Source organism: Protomyctophum bolini, assembly GCF_963924005.1.
Source record: "Protomyctophum bolini genome assembly, chromosome: 21".
NCBI lineage: Eukaryota > Metazoa > Chordata > Actinopteri > Myctophiformes > Myctophidae > Protomyctophum > Protomyctophum bolini.
The window spans coordinates 31,969,412-31,990,490 of NC_137882.1; the positions used below are offsets into that span (position 1 = coordinate 31,969,412).

At 43.0% G+C, this 21,079-nt stretch overlaps 1 protein-coding gene across 1 annotated transcript; it reads left to right on the plus strand.

Annotated features, from left to right (window-relative positions):
- On the plus strand, nt 1-8,612 carry LOC308336736 (neutral cholesterol ester hydrolase 1-like). Its single transcript, XM_080794255.1, has 5 exons — nt 1-257; nt 2,149-2,371; nt 3,105-3,174; nt 4,656-4,827; nt 5,396-8,612. Exons 1-5 carry the CDS (start codon nt 120-122, stop codon nt 6,011-6,013), a joined length of 1,221 nt encoding a protein of 406 aa, XP_080650381.1. The 5' UTR covers nt 1-119; the 3' UTR covers nt 6,014-8,612.
- Nucleotides 8,613-21,079: the final 12,467 nt, after the last annotated feature.

Below are 21,079 nucleotides of genomic sequence, written 5' to 3' on the forward strand. Positions count from 1 at the left end.
CAGACAGGGAGGGTGGATCTTCTGGCAAAGCTACTACTGATCGCCACCGGCCGACCGGGGCATCCCTCCCCTCCCATCCGTCCCATCCACATGCACGGTGCTATAGTTGTGTCGGGACGATGAGGCTCCGTTGGGTGAGCACCGTGCTGCTGTCCGCGGCCGCTGCTTACTACATCTACCTGCCGCTACCCAGCGCCGTGAGCGAGCCCTGGAAACTCATGCTGCTGGATGCGTTGTTCCGGGGCTTTATGCATGCGGTAAGGATAAATGGCTTTATTATTTATAAATTAAAACTGGACTTTTAATGTAAAGGTTCATTGTGACAGCGTCACACAGATCACACGCAGGGCATATTGGTGTTAAATTACAAGTGTAGGCTATATGTTGAGTGGAGGAGACTGTTATTACCGCATATAGGCGAATAATACATCGACTGAAGTAAACTGAAGTGTCCCGTGGGTTCAACGCCCGGCTATATGTCCGCATCCCAGGCTAACACACACAAACAAAACAATAAAGAACATTCAATTCAAAGGAGCTTTATTGGCATGGGAAAACATACGTTTACATTGCCAAAGCAAGTGTCAAAATATAATAAAATAAAAGTTGAACATGGGGAAAGTATATAGTTGGAGGGAGGGGGTACAGCATTGAGTAAACAGAGCTATGTCACATTGCATCGTTAATATATGTGTGTTAGGCTATGGCGTATAAAGCTTTTTGAAACGAATAGCACCAATCTTTTGCAGTCATTTTGGGACAAATGGCAGCATTTTTCCTCAAAACGATTTAAATATAAAAGCCTCAAATTTAAAATGTGTGTAAAATAGCAGCTCAATTTACATGTAGATTACAGTAGTATGTCTATACTCGAAGGTACATACTGTATACATGAAGTGAAGCCAGGCCACAAAGTTAATTTTATGTCACCCTGTGTTAATTATTACTGTAAGCTAGCCTATTTGTCCAGACAAAATTGTTATTGATTAAAGATTAAGAAAACAACAATGACCTTCTACCTAACTAGATTGTACCTACTAATCAATCACATCGTCTAGTTAATTGTTGCAACGTTGCAACACTGAACTATAAACGCTATGTTGTTTTCAGGCTATTGCATAATATTATATATACCTTTCCTTTAGCCTACATCCTTGGCTGTGCCTTTGGCCTTGTTGGCCAATATAGGCTATAGATAATGTCCATCCAGTATCAGTGCCCTAAACTTCTAGGGTCAGGGAAATTACAGGGTTATTGAAGCAGTCTTTCTTTCTGTGTTGGACTATGTTTGTTTGTTTTTGTTCCGTTTCATTATTGATGTGAAAATGTATTATGGTGTGTCTCGACGACACTGCAAATGAGGGCAAACTCGTCTTTCGAGAATTAATAGGCTAAAGCCAAAGGTTTGAATGACAACATGTTGCAACTGCAAAAGCTGGCATTACAATTACAATTTACAATTTAGGCATTTAGCAGACGCTCTTAATCCAGAGCGACTTACATTAAGCAAGAACAAAAAAGCATGGGAATACATCACATAAAAACATTTATCATGAAACATGCGTAAGCTAAGAAAGTAACAGTGGAATATCTATAATGAAACTATACATATAAGCTATACATCTATACTACTATGCTATACATATATGTACTATGACGTGCTATGACTACATACAATGCTAGATAAACCTGACCAACCGGACTTTCGCTATAGTTTTATCTCTCTATCTCTCTCTCCAATTCAAAAGGACTACATATTATTGGTCTCAGTCAGTACTAGTTCTTAAACAATAGTGAAAATAGCAGACCTACAAGCTCATGTTAGTATAGCGACAATTCTATTACAATAAAAAACTAAAACCGAACCTAAAACCCGCTTTAAACGGACATTGAAAACTTTAAGTCGAGTGTGGTTGTCTACTGTATCTCTATAGGAATATTGTTTGAGTTGGGTATGTCACCATATACTGTCCAATCAGATGAGAGAGCAAAGTGCACAAATGCCTTGTTGGCAAGAGTTCTGAATCGCTGGCCAATCAAGGCTAGCTCATTGTTAAGTTGTAAGTTTAGTGTTTCTGCTAAATGTCTACATTGTAATTTCCATTCACACATTTACATTGACACTGATTGTGTGTGTGTGTATTCCAGGGCGAAATGGCTCACACGTTGGGAGTGTGCCATCGGGTCCAGGTGTTTAACAAGATGGTGTCCTGGGTGGAGGTGATTGAAGCTCGCTCCTGTGCCTCCGTGCACGTGACCGACACCACCCTGGGGGGCGTGCCCACCCGAGTATTCCAGCCAGTCGGAGGGAAGAAACTGAAACGGGGTGTGGTTTATTTCCACGGCGGGGGATGGGCGCTCCTCAGTGGACGTGAGTATTGTTGCGTATGGTTTTCCATCATGTCAAAAGCTGTCTATGGGTTTAGTCATGTGTGTTAGTAGGTTGTTTCTCAACCTTTTCTGTATCAGGGCCTGCTTGAAAATCTCGAAAGTGTTTGCAGCCCGCCCATCTGACCACCTAACACAGCAGCTAAATGACTGTTGTGTGGTCAGATGGGTGGGGCGCGTTTATTTCAACGATCAATCGATTGATTGTGTTCCGGCTTCGATCAATGGGACCAACTTCGTATACTTTCTTTAGTTCTTGTTTAGTGTTATCACAATGTTTTTGAGTGGTGCAACCACTCCAAGGAACAGCAATGTCCGTCCTAACCTATGTGACTATGTCCTAACCTATGTGACTATATGTTACTATGTTTAGAGTACCAATAGGTGCAAAAGTGGCGCCGTTGTGCCAGAAACAGATATTAATTATATTCATATTTTTATATGAACGTTAGATTATCAGTGAAGTCTTAACCAAAAAAACACTGGTTGCTAAGCGGTGAAATGCGATGCTTGGCACTGGGAAGAGGAGCGTGTCCTTATCATAGAAGAACCGCATGGCAGAAAAGCTCTAGCAACTCAAAAAAATGCTTTCTGTGGACGTGGCCCCTTAAGGTGCCAAGTGGTAATAATCAAACACATGTAACACATGAGTTCAATAGGGGGCTTACCAAAACGTCTTGTCTTGATGTTGTCTTAACACTCGTCTCTCTTCACAGGCATGCGATCCTATGACACACTGTGCAGGAAGATGGCAGAGGAGCTGGATGCAGTCATCATGTCTGTGGAGTGAGTTTGGAGCACACAACCAGATCAGAACATAGACACTTTCACAACACTTCCGCCTCATATAGATATTACGTATATATATATATACATATTACAACCCTTTTGGATCAGTGGTATGTGTGTATTTTGAGAGCATGATCAATCGATTTTGTTCTTTCTTTGATCATTGAAATTAACGTAGTATACTTTTAAGTTCTTATTAATCAGTATCACAATGAGAACCGAAGCTTTTAAATTGTAACTGAAGTTGCCCCGAACGGCCAAGGCCCAAACTCCTCCACCAAAAGTCCAGACAATTGTTCAGTGCAAATATTCTCAACAGCACACTGTATTACAGGAAACAAAATAAAGAAAGGACAAAAAGATAAATAAATACTTGGGCAACACTCCTTAACAAAACCCAAACAGGATGAGAACTCTCTTCAGGCTGTACCTTGATCACACATGGCCCTGTAGCTCTCCCTCAGGGATGTTATCTGTGTCAAAGCCCACATCCAACTAACTAACAGCCTCCCTTAAATAGGAGTGGATCCTACCACAGTCAGGAGTGGACACAGAATCAATTAGCAACATTTCTTCTCAATAAATACTTTCAATATAAATACTTCCATAAATAACACCTTGAATAAAAGTAACCTATCAAGTATAAATCAGCGTGTAAACGCAATGACAATAATGAGACAGCATAAGAAACACCCCTCTCCTGCATAGCACTTGGCCCCTTCCTCATCAAGGGAAATGCCACCAGCGGTGCAGGAGAGACAATTGGTAATCAGTGATCATTTAAATTCACAATCTTAAAATCTTCCAATTTTAAAATAGTCCTTGCATGTTAACAGTTTCATGTGTCTTAGTTTGTATATAGGGCACGGGTTGCCCCATTACATTAACATAAATTGTATTATGTTAGTGTTATTATCAAGAAAATCTTTGCCAATTATTTCTTGCAATATCCTCACAGCCCAAACTAGCCTCGCATAGCGACACTAATATCACTGCGTGGATATTAGTTTCATCCCTCTCAGGCTTCGTACACACCTACACAACCAATGTTTGGTCTGTGTGTGATGTCTGATTGCTGTTTGATTGCTGCTCCAATTCATTTTCAATGGGAACATCTTTGTTTTGATGAGGGGGGAGCAATCAGCAATCAAACACAAATGTTTGATCAAACCAGCCTCAGTGTTCGATTTATTTCTGCAATGTCCCGCCCCATATTTGCATACTGGGCCCTGTTGTGTTATAGCCTGGTTCCAGACGAATCTGGTTGGCTCGAGTCGTCACCACTTCGGGCGTGAAGAGGGGCCAGACTTAATCTGGCAGATGAAGGCTGGTTACGCAAGGCTAGGCCCAAACCATGGTGCCATTATCCTATAAGCAAGAGATAATTCATGGCGCGCTGGTCGTGATACCTCATTTAAATGAACCTGATTCTGATGTGTGCCGTTAACCGTGTTTTCCGTGTCTCTACATGACCACAGTTATCGTCTGGCTCCAGACGCCGTGTTCCCAGAACAGTACCATGACGCCATGGCAGCTTCGCGGGCCTTCCTCTCCGAGCCGGTTCGGCAGCGCTACGGCCTGGACCCGGAGCGCATGTGTGTGTCCGGGGACAGCGCGGGGGGAAACCTGGCGGCGGCTGTAGCCCAAGAGGTATGCCTTGATGAACTCATTTAATTTACACTCATTCACCACAGATGAACCCAGAGGCTGGGTTCAATTAGTAATTTGTGACTAATTGGCAATTAGTGCACCAGCTCCACAGGGTAGAGAGCTAGTTCGTTAAATCAGCAAGTGTATAGCGTTTTGTTGTTGGAAACCTTTTTGGGATGAAAACATGTGTACATACATCTGACTAGTAAGCCTTAATCTGCCGTACATTATAATTGCCCTCTACAACTAAAATGAAACATTAAATATTGTATGTATTTTAGTAATAGTTGATATTTTACTCAAAGGGGGTGGAGGGTGGGCGGCAAGATAATTGTTTGATTGATGTTTATGGTTATTAAAGGATCCCCATTAGGGACACATGAAAGAGCATATAGTCTTCCTGGGGTCCTGTGCAAAGCAAATACAATACAGATACAAATACAAAATAAAGACGACTTAACACAGCTTTCATGACTTTCAAGTGGGCCCTGATCCAGAAAAGGTTGGGAACCACTGCAAGTAAGTTGAGTAGAGTTGATTTGATCATTTCTGTGCTGTGTCTCCTCAGCTGGGTTCTGATGACAGCATGACAGTGAAGTTCAAGGCCCAGGCACTGATCTATCCTGTCCTCCAGGCTTTGGACTTCCACACCCCATCCTACCAGCAGAACCAGGACGTACCCATCCTCTACAGGCTTCAAATGGCCCGCTTTTGGCTCCAGTACTTGGGCGCCGACCCGTCGTTGGAGCCCGTCTTCCTAGCCAACAACCACAGCTCTCTGGACCAGCCGGCCGTCACCGCCGAAATGCGCTCCAAGCTGGACTGGACCGCCTTGCTCCCGGCCGAGCGCAAAAAAAACTTCCAGCCGGTGGTCAAGGCCACGGGGTCGCCGGTCGCGGCGACGATGCCCGCGCTGACGGACGTGCGGGCCGCGCCGCTCTTGGCGGAGCGGGGCGTTCTGGGCAGGACGCCGCGGGCGTACGTCATGACGTGCGAGTTCGACGTGCTGCGGGACGACGGGCTGATGTACGCCGGGCGCCTGCGGGAGGCCGGCGTGGCGGTGACCTCCGACCACTACGAGGACGGCTTCCACGGCTGCATGGTGTTCTCGTCGCTGCCCATGTGGTCGCGCGTCGGACAGAGGAGCATGGAGAACTACATCCGCTGGCTGGATCAGAACCTTTAGATTCAGTGTGGGCAAATGTTTTAATTATACAACTCCTATTTGTACGCTCTCAGAGTAACGGACCTGTTGATGGATCTCTTTGGAAACCCTGAGCTTCCCTGGATCATCCCCTCTTTGAGAAGCACTGCTTTGGATGAACCTGAAAGTAGGATGAAGAGAATACGTTCTTAACCACTGGGTACGGGCCCTGAGCTGAAGCGCCTACAACAGATGTTCTTCAAGTTATCTGACATGGACAGAAACACACCTGAACAGAGGAATAGTGATTTAGTTTTTTAATATATTTGCGTATATTGGTGACTTTGTGTCAAATGTTGAATTTTGCATCCTACTGCGAAAAACATTTAAGAACATTTGAGCTGCTGAGTTCCAGTTCAAATGGCTAAATCTAAATACAAATGTAAATCTATGCAGTTGTAGCTAAAAAATGTCCAAAAAATCTATTCAGTCATTCTACCATGTAGTAGAATATTTAGACAATATCTATGTATATAATAAGAATCCAGTCAATGGATTAGGGGGAAACATAAAGATAACATATTTTATTGTTCAATTAATATAATAAGGGGTCTAGGGTGTTCTATGTTGTCATGCCCAGCGGTCCCAGAATGAAAATCTTTCCAGTTTCACAGCAGAACTAAACGTAACGGACCTCAATTAGCTGCGTCAAGGTTTTACTGTGAGTTGATGGCACACACACACACACACACACATTCAATGCAACCTAGGACTATAGGGCGACAACAGAGGCGAACTAATCGATTTAATCCATCAAGAAGAAATATTTAATTGAATAAAATAATCGATTAATAATCGATACCTATTCCTAGGCATGCCATTACAGGGGAAAAGCTTGAAAAAAAGAAAAAGAAAATAAGTTAAAACAGCCGATCTTCTAGATCTGCTATTATAACTATCTTGGCACGACATCGTTGTGCAACAAAAATAAATAAATAATGTTTTTGTGGGTAATCGATTTGTATATATATATATATATATATATATATATATATATATATATACATATATATATATAATGCTTCCCAGTTATTATATTAATCGAATCGTATCGTTTCGTTGGCGAGAAAATAATGGATAACTGCAGCTCTACCTAGGAAGGCTACTTAGCTCATAATCTACCTGAAGGGTTGGGACTCCAAAAGCACTGAGAGACTGAAACAGTCTGCATGCACGCACACACACACACACACACACACACACACACACACACACACACACACACACTACATACAGTCTCACTCACAGACACTTTAACTCACACACACAAAGCTGGCTGAACAAGGTGTGTGTAGCACACTAAGTAGGCCAGAGTTCACAGCTGTTTATACTCTACTGGGTTGTGCAATACCGTACATTTGACATGATTATCCTCTCGTTCCAAACCGAGGAGAAAACCCTCAGCCAAAACATGGCGGGCAGCTCCCCTAAATGTTGATCTCCCAAAAGACCAGCAGGGTTTTTTTTTTTGTACAACGGTAGAATCACTGACGACGAAAGCTGTGATGTGGAGGACTGCGAGGTCTGCTGTACGACGTCCCAGAGGGGAGAGCCGTCGGCAGGCAGGCAGACCCCCAGAACCGAGTATCGTGTGTCGTTCTTCACCCCCGTTTCTATAATGCACTCTAACTGACAGCCAGGAGACTTTGGTCCGATCCCCACACGGATCAGAAGAGATTTGGCTTCAGGTCCAAAAGGGATTGCAGAGAGAGAGAGAGAGCATGCAGGAGAGAGACACTGCAGGGACAGCTTTTGGAAATGGGGAATATCGTTGCGGTCGTCGGGCAGAAACCTTGTATCTCCACTATCTATCTCTCATGTCTTTTCTTCCCCAGTGAATTAACACCTTACTGTACTTCTTCATACAAAGAGAGTCGCACAAAAGTAGCGAAAACATCAGATCAACAAACTCATGACCCGCTGTGTGAGCTTGCAGATCTGCTATTTCCACTATTTTGTGGAGAAAAAAAACCTGACTTCAAGTCTTCAACGATGTACTGTAAAGCTCGCTAGGGTTGCACAATTTTTCTGCAACAAATCTAAATGGCAGTAATGACGCCTGCAATTTCTAAATCCCCAAATGACTGTTCTTTCTTAAAGGGAAATAAGTTCCAGGTGTTATTCTTCACAAGGTGGTCTCGTGGCTTAAAAGAAAATCAAGCTAAAATGTCCCCGACAATGGTTTAATCTTGATTTATTAGCGCCACTGTCTAATATAAGATAAGATATACATTTACCGTATACAAAAATGATAAGATCCAATAGAAGAAAGATTGATTTAGCAGAAGAACGTATAATATCTCAAATCCAAACAGACGTTTAGTTTAGTACTTTTTTGGCATCGTTTGTGTATACACACAAACATCTGTCTCAGTGACAGCATATTGCAAATGCAATATAGTACACATAAGGGGCCAACGGTTCATTATTTGAACAGGAGGAGGCAGTGTGTTTTTTGGATTGGAAAGCAAAGCTCGTTAAAGACTGGTTAATTACAGCAGCTAGTACACAGAGCTGAGACAGGACCAGTTGGTTCTCCACTTGTTCCCCATGATTATGATGGATCGTCCAGGTAGTTCATTAACCCATTCTGACCTGAGATCAGATTCATACAAGGTTTCCACTGGACACACACTGGTCTGATGAACTCATTCTGACCTGAGATCAGATTCTAAAAAATGTCAGTCGTTCTTCGATTTTTCAAAAATAGCAGACCTACAAGCTCGTAGCGCGCCACTCGGTGGCGCGCTATGAGCTTGTAGATCTGCTGTTTTTCAATAGCTAAAGCATAACATGATGCTAACACCAAAACGGGTTCCCGGTCAGAATGGGTTAAACCTGCTGTTCCAGGTCTAATTTGGGCCCTGATTATTTGGCTCAAACCTTTTTGATTTAAAGAAACCCCATAACTCTGAGTGGAGCTGAATGGAACCTTCCATTCGGTTTCCATTTATTACACTCAGTTATCGACCTGTAAGGGTATACAATCCATTCTAAACCCAGATACCCCATACTTTACTAGTTGCTATGCCTGTCTGCCAACTATTACATAGTCTCTTCCAGAAACCTTGTATGTCCAACTTATGTGTTTTTGTCATCTTATGCCCTACTTTAGCCTACTACTTCATCATACAAGAATGTTAAGCAAAAGTAGTGAAAATAGCCAAACTTGTAGGTTGGCTATTTTTATATACCCCCCCCCCCCCCCCCCCGTTTTTGGACATATAAGGTTTCCATCTGACAGTGATGATATTAACCAGGGACATGTTTAACGACGTTTTATTCTCCATTTTGATCATGTCTTTGAAGACAGCGGTTCACAGACAGCACTATACCGTACATACATTGGTAATCATGTAAATGATTCACCTCGAAGGAGTTCTTTAATGGGGCTGCAGTGAACAGCTCTATGGAAACCGTGAGGTTCCCAGTTTCGATCCTGGGGTCCCCAGAGTCAGTGTCGAAGTGTCCTTGAGCAAGACTCTGAACCCCTAATTATTGATCCCGGTGCGCAGGTTAGGGTGCCTTGCATGGTTTCCTCTGCCATCGGTGTTATGATGAATGAGTGAATGTCTATAATTTGTAATTGTCTCACAATCTATATGTAAAGCGCCTTGGATAAAGGCTATATAAAATGCACCATTTACCGTTTATTGTCATGTAGATATATGCTATAGCAGCGATTCTCAACCTGTATATTGCAAGTGGGCCCCCAAATAATTGGAAAAAAACACTAGGATTTTTAATGATTAATTAATCATTAAAATCTTTCCATTCAATTTTTTTTTTTTTTTTAATCTTACCCTTATCTTTTAATTTAACATTAATATTTAAAATCATATTATCTTAAAATTATGCAATGTTAGTTCCATTGATCAGCACAAAATCGATTCGTTGGTGGGGCCCATCAACCCATTTTGGGCGGGAACCCCTTTTGGTGTTTTAAACATTATGTTATAATTTAGCTATTGAAAAAATAGCAGATCTACAAGCTCATAGCGCGCCACCGAGTGGCGCGCTACGAGCTTGTAGGTCTGCCATTTTAGAAAAATCGTGAAAATGCGTCGCAGAATCATTGAATATATATTTCAGAGCGAACATTTTTAACTAAAATATTTGCTTCTGGGGGGGGGGTACATTTTTTGAGATGGGGGTCCTCGGCACCAATAGAGATAATTCTGGGGGTCCCTGACATGAAAAAGGTTGAGCACCACTGACACTGTTTTTTTTTCCAGAAAATATTTAGGGTTTAGAATGGGTTAACATGGCAGCCGATGGGACTGCCATCCATCATGTAGCGGTCAGATAGACGGGCTGAGAACCACTGTGCTACAGGCTGGAGCTGCACCCTCGTACAGTGGGTCGGATAGAGAGGTTGGCTGGGACGTGTCAGGTCTAGAAATACAGTGAAAGCTATCTTTTGTGGTATATTGCTATACTGTGTGAGACGGTGATGAGGGTTAAAGCATGTTAATGGGACCAAGTATATGTGAAGAACGTAACCGGAAGAGTGGGAATGTAAACATTGTGACTGGAAGCCTCAATGTTACATTGGCTAATTTCTTCCATAATGTAAAGAAATGACACAACTTGAAAAAGGTCAATGTGTTCATTGGCTGAAATGCATTTTCTTAAATGGATAGTTCTAGAATCTAGACCTTGATTCTGATGAAGTCACCATCCAATCACAGGCCAATCAGAGCACTTTTTGAGGCTAATTATTCAGAAAACCCCCGAAAGTCTACTGAATGTTCAAAGTTCAGTTTATATGGTTATATGGTTATATATAACCATATAAATATACCGGTATATATATATGGTGTGTGTCACCAGACCTTTAGCATTTGACACTGAATGCCTGCTATTTCTATATTTGATACAAATGTATACAATACATCTCTACTTTAAATCACTTAAAAACATGTAGGAAAGAGAGAAATGCCAATGTAACAGGTGCCCACAATGTTTAGGTGCCCAACTGCCCACCTAGTACCTGTATTCTATGAGACCTGCTTTCCACAAATCAGACAGCTGTCACTGAGATCCTTGGTTTAGTTTGTGGTCTTTGAAACCAGATTTATTCTTAGTGGTACAACAACGTTGCACAATGAAGTGTAAATCAAGCATGGGAAAAATAAAACATCCTTAATTTTCTAACAATGCCAATGTTTTGCATTGCAGATATCCAGCAGTCAAATAATCAGCTGCACATTGGACTGAATTCTTACAAAGCACAAAGTCTTCCAATGAATCCAATGTCATTATTCAGTTACAAGCTCTACTTTTTATTGGTTAGATATTCATAAAACCGTCGGACACGCTTAACTACTTTCACTTTAAAACATACACGAAATAACAGATCCACAAGGTCACAAAGACTAGTTACAATGCATCTTGTGGGATACTTTACTATGATGAATTAGGGCATCCATTTACCAAAATGTTTTAAAGTTTAAAATGATATGGATTAACAACGTTTCTGCCCGCAACTAAATTAATTCCAGTGACATCTGGCTATTTTCAGAGCAGCGGGTCAGCTGGGCAAATGACACTTAAATCTACTGTAAATGTACTGTGTAATGAACATAATGTGAAATGTTTGCATCTTAATTTTGTATGATTTATGTGTTGTATGTATTTATGAGTAAATTACATATTTGTATAATTACTGTTTCACACTTTTTACCCAAGTATTCACAAATTATTCCAGTCCAACTATAGAGTTGGGCTGGAATGAGAACTTTAAACCCACTTGGGCCAAAATGGCTCATAATTGAGTACCAATTGGAGGAGTGTGCTCCTCCGAGAGCCTGTAAACCTCGGCTTGGAAGGCAGTTATAGCCAACTGGAATGGGATCTGACTGATACAACTTGATCAGACGACGCCAAAGATAATGTGTAACAATTCATGTGAATTTTGGACAAAAAGTTAAGTAGTATATAGCACAAAGTCTGTTTTAAAGAAAGCCAAAAAATGACTTTGATTGTATGACCTGCGGTTTAAGAGTTATAGGCCAAAACGTGAAATGGGCCACCATGAGGCCAATTTGAACAATTTCTTGGTTCTTCCTTGGCCTATAGTCTGAATATGCGTCACGATTTCTAGCATTTTGTGGGAAATGGGCCACTTCTGCAAAACTTTGGAAACAAATCATAGCCGCAATCCGAATGCAATAGGAGAAATCTGACAGGGCAGAGACGAATAAAGCATAACCTATTGTTTCTTATCCATTTTCAATACTTGTGGGTGCCTGGAGTGTTATTCTTCAAACAGAAGGTGCCGCCAAATCCTCTTAAACCGACTGCAGTCTTCTGGCGTTAGACTTTATGAACATTCCCCCAGTGCTACAGCATTAATGAGTTTGCACTTTGCAACAAGCTTATAGATTTAAAAGACATCATCATTTTTCACCATTCCTTCTTCTTGCTTCAGTAACAGCATTTTATTCTATTTATCCTATATTTTGTATGAGGAGTATCATACAATATCGTGCAGAGCTGGTCATTTATGGTGGCAGGTTGTGGGTTAAGTGAGGTAGGCATCAGGTACTTACTATTTCAATGCCAGAACCATTCATTCAAAGGGAGAGTGGTGCAACCACTCCAACGAACAGCAATGTCCGTGTTCACCTATGTGTTGTTCACCTATGTGACGTCAATGAGCATTAGGGACGCTGTAGTAACGTTAGCCTAGCACAGCAACACACATGAATGCTGAGAGAGAGAGAGAGAGAGAGAGAGAGAGAGAGAGAGAGAGAGAGAGGTTCACATGGGTGTGACTTTTCCTTTAGATCAGTGGTTCAAACATTTTCATGTCAAGAACTCCCAGTTAATGTGTTTAGCCATGTGACCCCCACCTTAAAATATGTTGTGCCAGGGACCTCCATACATAAGATTTGGGCTAAAATGTTTCAAAAGTGTTCCACATCAAAATAAAAATAAAATCACACTCGTGTGAAGTGAGGGGCGCTCACACATCATCATACGTCACATTCCACGCTCAGCCAATCATCTCAAGCCAATGTTTGTGACGTGTTCACACAAACCCGGAAAGCTGGGCATATAGGGAACAAAAAAGTGATCCAATTGTGAGCTTGGCTTCATATTTATGGATTGGCTTCATATTTATGGATTTGATGATGTACACATAGGGTTAAAGTTGGAACTTTAACTGGAACCTCCTCGAGGACCCGTGGCGGTACCTAGACACCACTTTGAGAACCACTGTTTTAACCCATTCTGACCTGAGATCAGATTCATACGAGGTTTCCACTGGACACACACTGGTCTGATTAACCCATTCTGACCTGAGATCAGATTCTAAAAATGTCCATCGTTCTTTGATTTTTCAAAAATAGCAGACCTACAAGCTCGTAGCGCGCCACTCGGTGGCGCGCTATGAGCTTGTAGATCTGCTATTTTTCAATAGCTAAAGCATGACATGATGCTAAACACCAAAATGGGTTCCCGTTCAGAATGGGTTAAATCACCCCTTCCCTCCCCGTCTCACCCTATACTCTTCATGACTATATGCCCCCACTGTCCCTCTGTGCTCCCCTTCTTCTTGTTTCTCCTTTCTCATCCCTCTCTCTCACAGAGACTCATAAAGGGGCTCTGAGACACCAAAGAGAGAGTCTTTCTCTTGGTGTCTCAGAGCCCCTTTATGAGTCTCTCAGTCTGATCTGGCTCTCTCTCCTCTCTGACTTCAACACACTGAAACCTGAGGAACCTGTTATCTTTTACTTTCATTTGCTTTCCGTTTCTTTGTCTCGCTTCGATCTCTCTCTCTCACACACACACATGCGCCCGCCCGCACGCACGGTCGCACGCATGCACGCACACACGCACGCTCGTCGCTCACACACAAACACACACAAAGGCTATAAAAATTCAATCCATTATTATTATTATTACGATACTAGTGAGGGCATGAATCGGCATTTTACGAATTCCATGAATGTCATTTCTTTCCCTTTTTTGGACATATTCATCCCTAATACTAAAGCCTAAAATATCTGATCTACAAGCTCACAACGCTGCCAACTATAGTTGTGAGCGTGTAGATCTGCTATTTGCCATGTGCAACGCCTAAACATAAAGCAGGCATATAACAATCCGATCCCATAAACCTATAACCTCCACATGTCTAATCCTAACCCCAATCTGAACTGTTTTTCCTGATTTGTAATCCTAACTCCCCAAACTGTTTTAAACCACAAAACAACCATTTCTCTTGTGAGGACCAGGAAAATTGTCGTCACAATGCCAATTTCTCAAATTCTACTGTAGGCTATATGTACTTGTGGGGACATGAGGCCCTCACAAGTATAGTAAAACGAGTACACGTGTTTGAGTAGCTGTTCTGGTCATGGGCTGGACAGAAAGTGCAGATAGACAAACGGGTGGATGGACAGCACACACATTCCCCCTTTTACCCTCATACATTTACCCTCATACATAGTCTTTCTCTTCCCTCCCCGACTCACACATTTTCTGTATTTTTTATGTCTGTGTGTCTCTCTCTCTCTCTCTCTCTCTCTCCTTCAAGTCAAAGCGTGCAGAGAGAAACTAACTTCAAGGTCATCAGGTGATCATGTGACATCCTGTCACATACCTGTTAGGTCATGTGATCTGAGACCAACAGGAGAAGATGAGCAGGAACATGCTTCTCCAAATACAGACATGAGATATCTATCTCATCTGTGTGTGTGTGTGTGTGTGTGTGTGTGTGTGTGTGTGTGTGTGTGTGTGTGTGTGTGTGTGTGTGTGCGTAGTATTATGTTCCTTCTCAGAAGTAACCTCACTGCCTCGAATAACAAATCAATTCTTAGCTGTAAAACAACATTTCTCAACCTCAAACTTCCCACGAATAGATTATCAGAGAAAGAATGTCTGTGGAAGTTAAATATATCCTCGATGAGAGAATGAAGAATTGCTACTAATTGGGGTTTTTTTTTTTAAGAAGAAGGCAGCGTACAGCATATCCCTGATCTGAAAGTTGGTGAAGCTTAAATCAGTGATTTTCAAACGTTTTCATTTAAAAGGACCCTCAGTTTACTATGCATGATTAGGCCACGGAGTACCCTCGTAACTCTGAGAGTTAGCTCGGGACCTTCTGCAACCCCCCCCAAGGACTCCTGGGTGTCACCAGACCCCACTTTGAGAGCCACAGCTTAAATACTTACAGATTTCTACAAGGATTGCAAATTGACTGACATTTTCTCTACTTTACCCATGATGATGATTCATTGTCAGCCATGTGAAGTCTCAGGATGCTGACACTTTTATGATACAAGATGCATCATATCCCCTGCTGATGTCCTGAACTCACAACAATAATTCAACTCCCAAGGAGTTACAACGTACGGACCCTGGCTATAAGCAGTTCTCTCATTCCTACATAATATTATTCAGGTGTCCTCTCAGCCCAAACATTTAGACTCTCGTAAAGGACGAATCTCTCTACGAGAGTCTAAAAGATTGACCACCCAAATATGGTCGAGCGAGCAACGCTTGTGCCTCAAAATCACTCTTACCTTGTACAAATGCAAATGCTTTTTCGTTTGCCCCACTTGTCCGGTGGGTGTGCGTCAAACAATTACACACCGTAGGACCGTAGTTTAAAAAAAAAAAAAGGTATTTTAATCCACTCTGTCTCGGAATCCTCCATTGTAAATGCGGTAAATGCGCAACAGAACATTGGCCGCGCCCCTAGCGGCCAGGGTTCTCTTGCGCATCTACAGTGGAGAGAAAACCAAGATGGCCGCCAGATTCCGAGGCAGAGTATGGACAGAGTGGATTGTAATTGGTGTGTAATTGTTTGACGCACACCCACCGGACAAGTGGGACAAACGAAAAAGCAGCAGAGTCTAAATGTTTGGGCTAGTGTCCTCTTATGAATATTGTTCACTTAGGAGTCAGACGCTCACATTGGGCTAGGACACTATTGAATAGTATCAATGCACAAATGATAACAATTTTTGTACAGAACTCAGACATAAAATAGAGCTAAAATATGGTGAACACTAAAGGAATAATCAAATAGGAATATAAATTGTATTTTCGTTACACAGAGAGAGGCTGTATTACGTCTTCAGAACAAGCAAATGTGTGAATGCATTATGGACACATGCATATGTGTGTGTGTGCATGCACTCTCTATAGCGTGCACAAGCAACGTGCATCTGGAGAGCACCATTATGAGTCTGCCCTAATCTAGCACAGTTGATTACGGTGCAATTGCCCTGCAAGACTTAATAAGGTGATAAACTATGTACAGTATGCAAGCATGAACGTGTGTGTGTGTGTGTGTGTGTGTGTGTGTGTGTGTGTGTGTGTGTGTGTGTACTGAAACTACCTCCACTTCATCCTTTTGCAATTTCGCAAACTTGGCTGCTCTTATCAATGTAATTACCCATGTAACAAGGTTACAAATTGTTTTATGTGTAATTAGTATGTAAGTTCCACAAGTCTCTCTCTCTCTATTTATGCATTATATTCTAACTATATGTACTAATAGCTATATAGAGTACAGCATTTGTTCACCATTTCTTTGGGTAATATATTAACATTATGGAATGGAGTCCCTTGGTTTACAGTGTGCGGGGAGAGAGCTAGATCAGAGCTATTCAGTGAACTGTCAAAAGTTGCTGTTTTCCACACACTGTGTTTCGGTTCCTTCGCACCTGGATAAACACCACGTGTCTCCTCAACCATGGATTAGTAAATCTACAATGCCACGCAACAATGTATAATAGCCTTGAATAGAATACATTGTCAGGCTTTATCTGCACTGATTAGTCAGCACTCAACCGACCATCTTTCCAAATAAGCCAACCAACCTGACCAGATCAGTCACAAGCTCATCACTCTCTGTCATCACTCTTCTCGCCCAAGGCAACAAAAACAAAAGGCTGGGTATGTCATACTGTATAGAATATATGTTCTGAAATTAAAATTTCAATAACTCTGAGTCCATTTGTACACTCTTTGTTTTTGTTGCTTTCGCCTTTATTTTATATTTTTTTATGGGGACAGACAGACAGTAGGCTGACAGGAAATGGGGAGAGAGATGGGGGGGGGGAAGACACCACACCGCGTATTCAGGGCGGCGTCACCACCCCCGGGGGAAGTTGTGATTTGCTCTCGTTCACTGCGATGCAATTTGCGGCATTTCCAAAACAATATTGCGCAGAGTATAGCGATTATCAAAGGTATTTGCAATGCCATACGTTGAAAGATCTGTTGCCCGTGGACAAGGCACGCTACCTCCGCAAGTTAGATATTATCGGCATAGATGTTTGTCCGTATGTGATTAAGGATTGGAAAAAGTTGCATTGGCAGCCATAGAATATTCTTACCCCGGGGCTAAAACCGGATGTGATGTTTTTGGGCGTTCCTGTCTTATGTGGTGTCAGTCTATGCAGTAAAGGCCGTCGGGATCGGGAGTCGAACATGCGGCACACTGCCAGACTGGATTACCAGCCAAGGTGCCTGGACCGCTGAGCCATGGCCCAGGCCCTATTTGTACACTCTTAATAACACGTTGGATCCGTGTGACGAGTATACCTGTCCTATATTAATTAATGACGCTGGCTACAAATGATGAGCAGGCTAGTCTTAAGGCGTTTGATATCGCTATAACATTGCCTCGCTACGTTTCATCTTTGGAACCGCTCCGGTTGCTATGCACGGTTGCCAGGGCCCCGCCCGCACTGCTTTCGTTTCTCAATAGTCGTTAGATTCTGTCTTAGGCCGCACCTTTGCACGCTTTTTTCTCCGAAACTAATGCGCTGTCCATGGTGTTGACCAGATCTGCGATGTTCCGGTCAGCGTGATGGCAACATTGGCGTTTTCTAGAGCAAGTACTGGCCTTATTTTTGCTCGGTAGCATTAACGCTAACATTTTAGCATCCTAGATGGAAGCCGAAACCGGACATGAGTCATAGTGGAATAGCCTAAAAACACCAAGCACCCAAACACCCACCACTTTTGTCTACCAGATGGCACTCAATGTGGTAAATAATATCCTGGAATATGTTTGTGCACGCAAATTGTATGTAAACATATTAGTGCATGTTGTGTAAGTTCTGCGCAACATATCGCAGTGCATGCATGCGAGCACAGGTTCCGTATTATGAACCCACTCTCTCTAGAGAGCATACGTGTGACCTCGCAAAGCCGAGAGATGACTCCCTCAGCGCTCTCCGGTGCTACTCGTTAATCAGCCGGGGGGGCCTCACGCTTATTTCAAAAGAAAACACTGCCCACCAGGATGGAAAACAACGCAGGGGCCCTGGCCCTGGACGGCTAGGTAAAAAAAAAAAAGAAAGCCCACAGTGGCTCTCTGGGACACCGGCACTCTGAGCCAACTGGGGAATGGGAGTAGGAGAATGTTATCACTGCAGTAACTTAGAGGAAAGGTCACATTGTTCACTGTTCCTGACAAGGCTGAGACAGAGAGAGAGAGAATGAGATAATGTGTGTTTGTGTGTGTTGTGTGCGCGCACGTGTGTGTGTGTGTGTGTGTGTGTGTGTGTGTGTGTGTGTGTGTGTGTGTGTTTGTGTGTGCGCGCGCGCGGGCGGGGGGGATAACTATGTACATTTACTCAAAAAGTACAACAACTTTACTTTCACCACTTCTATTCTTCTACATTCTTCTACATTATTATTCTACTTCTCAGAGGCAAATATTGTACGTTTTACTTATTATTAATACAAAGCCCTTATTCTATACTCCCACTATTCGAAAATAATCTCTCTATACTAGATCTGTAATTTATAAAATAAAATCACAAATGTTTTCTATACTTTTGTTACTTTTTTTGCTGCCAATACTTTAGTATACTCGCTGCCAATACTTTTGTACTTTTACTCAAGTTACATCTTGAATACAGGACTTTTAATTGTAACAGAGTCTTTGGAGAGACATTGTCGTATCGCACGTTTCACTTTTAAAATGAATTACTTCTTCCCACGACTGTTGGGGGGAGGGAGGACATGAGGGTGGTTTGGAATCAAGAAAGAGGGGGAGAGGAAGGGTATATAGAGAGACGGAAATGAAGAGAGACGGAGAGCAATGGAGGCTGTGAGAGAAGATGAAGGGAGGACAGAGAGCGATGTGATGGAGAGAGGAAGAGAGAGACAAGCGGGGAGAGAGAGGGAGGACAGAGAGCGATGAGTAGGCGGACATTTTGGGCCTCAAGCGGGAGTTAAGACACATTATGTGTCGCTAGATAGTGATTCACTGTCTGGACCGACACATGCAGGCACGCACACACACACACACACACACACACACACACACACACACACACACACACACACACACACACACACACACACACACACACACACACACACACACACACACACACACACACACACACACACACACACACACACACACACACACACACACACACACACACACACACACACACCTCTGTCTCTCTCTCTCTGAGTCATAGTCACAAGCAATATTCCCCCCACATTAGTAATTATCTCGGGGGGGTTCTCTGTCTCACTCCCCATCTCCCGGGAGTGTCTCTGTCTCACCCTCTGGACTCCTGATTCCTGCAGTGAAATGAAGCATTGAGCACTCCCCCCCACACACACACACACACACACACACACACACACACTACTTGCATACCGTACACATTAAAGATTGTGTCCCTCACTCTTAAGCTGTCTCTCTCTCTCTCTCAATCACCCTCATAAGGGTTCTCTTCTCTCTAGCATGCACGCACGCACGCACGCAGTCCACGCACACGCACGGTATACCAGCAGTAAACCAGAGAGGGTCTACTCTAAATCGTGGGTCTCAGTATAGGAACTTTCCCTGTGGTCAAACAAGAAAAAAAAGTAAAAACCCCAACGACCCAAAACACAACTGTGGAAAATCCCCCAAAGTTTCCTGTTTGGCTATTGGTTGGCTCTCAGGTTTCCGGCGTGCCCATTGGTCCCCTCTATTGTCCCGCCCCTCCCTTCCCGAGGTGCATGAGTGCCAGATATGGCTTGTATTGTTCAACTCAGTGACTTTGGCCTTGATATAGAGCAATGCAGTGTGTGTGTGTGTGTGTGTGTGTGTGTGCGCGTGTGTGTGTGTGTGTGTGTGTGTGTGTGTGTGTGTGCGTGCATACGTGCATGTGTGAGATAGAGAATGTTCGAATGGACCAATGTGTTCATTTAATAGGCGTATAGGTGTGTGCGTGTACTTTAGTGCATATGAGAGAGTGAGTGCACGTGCACATGCATGGGCATGTCCGTTTGTGTGAGTGTGCGTGTGCGTGAGAGCACAGATGTGTCTGAACCAATGTGTTTGTGCATGTGTATAGGCCTACATCTATCATGCATGTGTGCGTGCCTGCATGCGCGCGCGTGTGTGTGCGTGTGCGTGTGTGTGTGTGCGCTGTATATGTGAGCACAAATGCAAGTGTGGTTTAACTTGGCAAGCATTCTGAGAAGGCCATGTCAAACCAGGCCCCAGGAGAAAGAGAGGTGGAGAGAGAGGAGGGAGGTGGAGAGAGAGAGGGGGGGGGGCAGAAGGGAGTGAACGAGAAATTTGGAGAGAGAGAGAGAGAGAGAGAGAGAGCGGGGGAGTGTGCGTTTGTGGAGGAGAGGGGCATTCAGAGTTAGCTCTCCTTTTTGTGTCGCTATCAAAACTTGGCCCGCTTACAGAAAAGTGTGTGTGTGTGTGTTTGAGAGAGAGAGAGAGGCTGAGATTGTACTTGTACTGTACAGTATATTATATATATAGCCTATAAGTTAGTGACAGTTTCATGCTCTCTCTCTCTCTGTGTGTGTGTGTGTGTGTGTGTGTGTGTGTGTGTGTGTGTGTGTGTGTGTGAGAGAGAGAAATAGATAGAGAGAATAATAGACTAGAGCAGAGTCAAGGTCATTGGTGTCTCACACTGGGTACAAACTGGATACAACCGCACACACCTGCACTTACACACGCACCACACAAGCATGCGCGCAAACAGACACACACACACACACACACACACACACACACACACACACACACACACACACACAGACCAC

Bases quoted from the DNA above. Each gene is read 5' to 3' on its own strand.
- LOC308336736 (XM_080794255.1), top strand. From the start codon at position 120: ATGAGGCTCCGTTGGGTGAGCACCGTGCTGCTGTCCGCGGCCGCTGCT. The intron at 3,175-4,655 runs GTGAGTTTGGAG...ACATGACCACAG, and splicing joins GCAGTCATCATGTCTGTGGA to TTATCGTCTGGCTCCAGACG. The intron at 4,828-5,395 runs GTATGCCTTGAT...GTGTCTCCTCAG, and splicing joins CGGCGGCTGTAGCCCAAGAG to CTGGGTTCTGATGACAGCAT.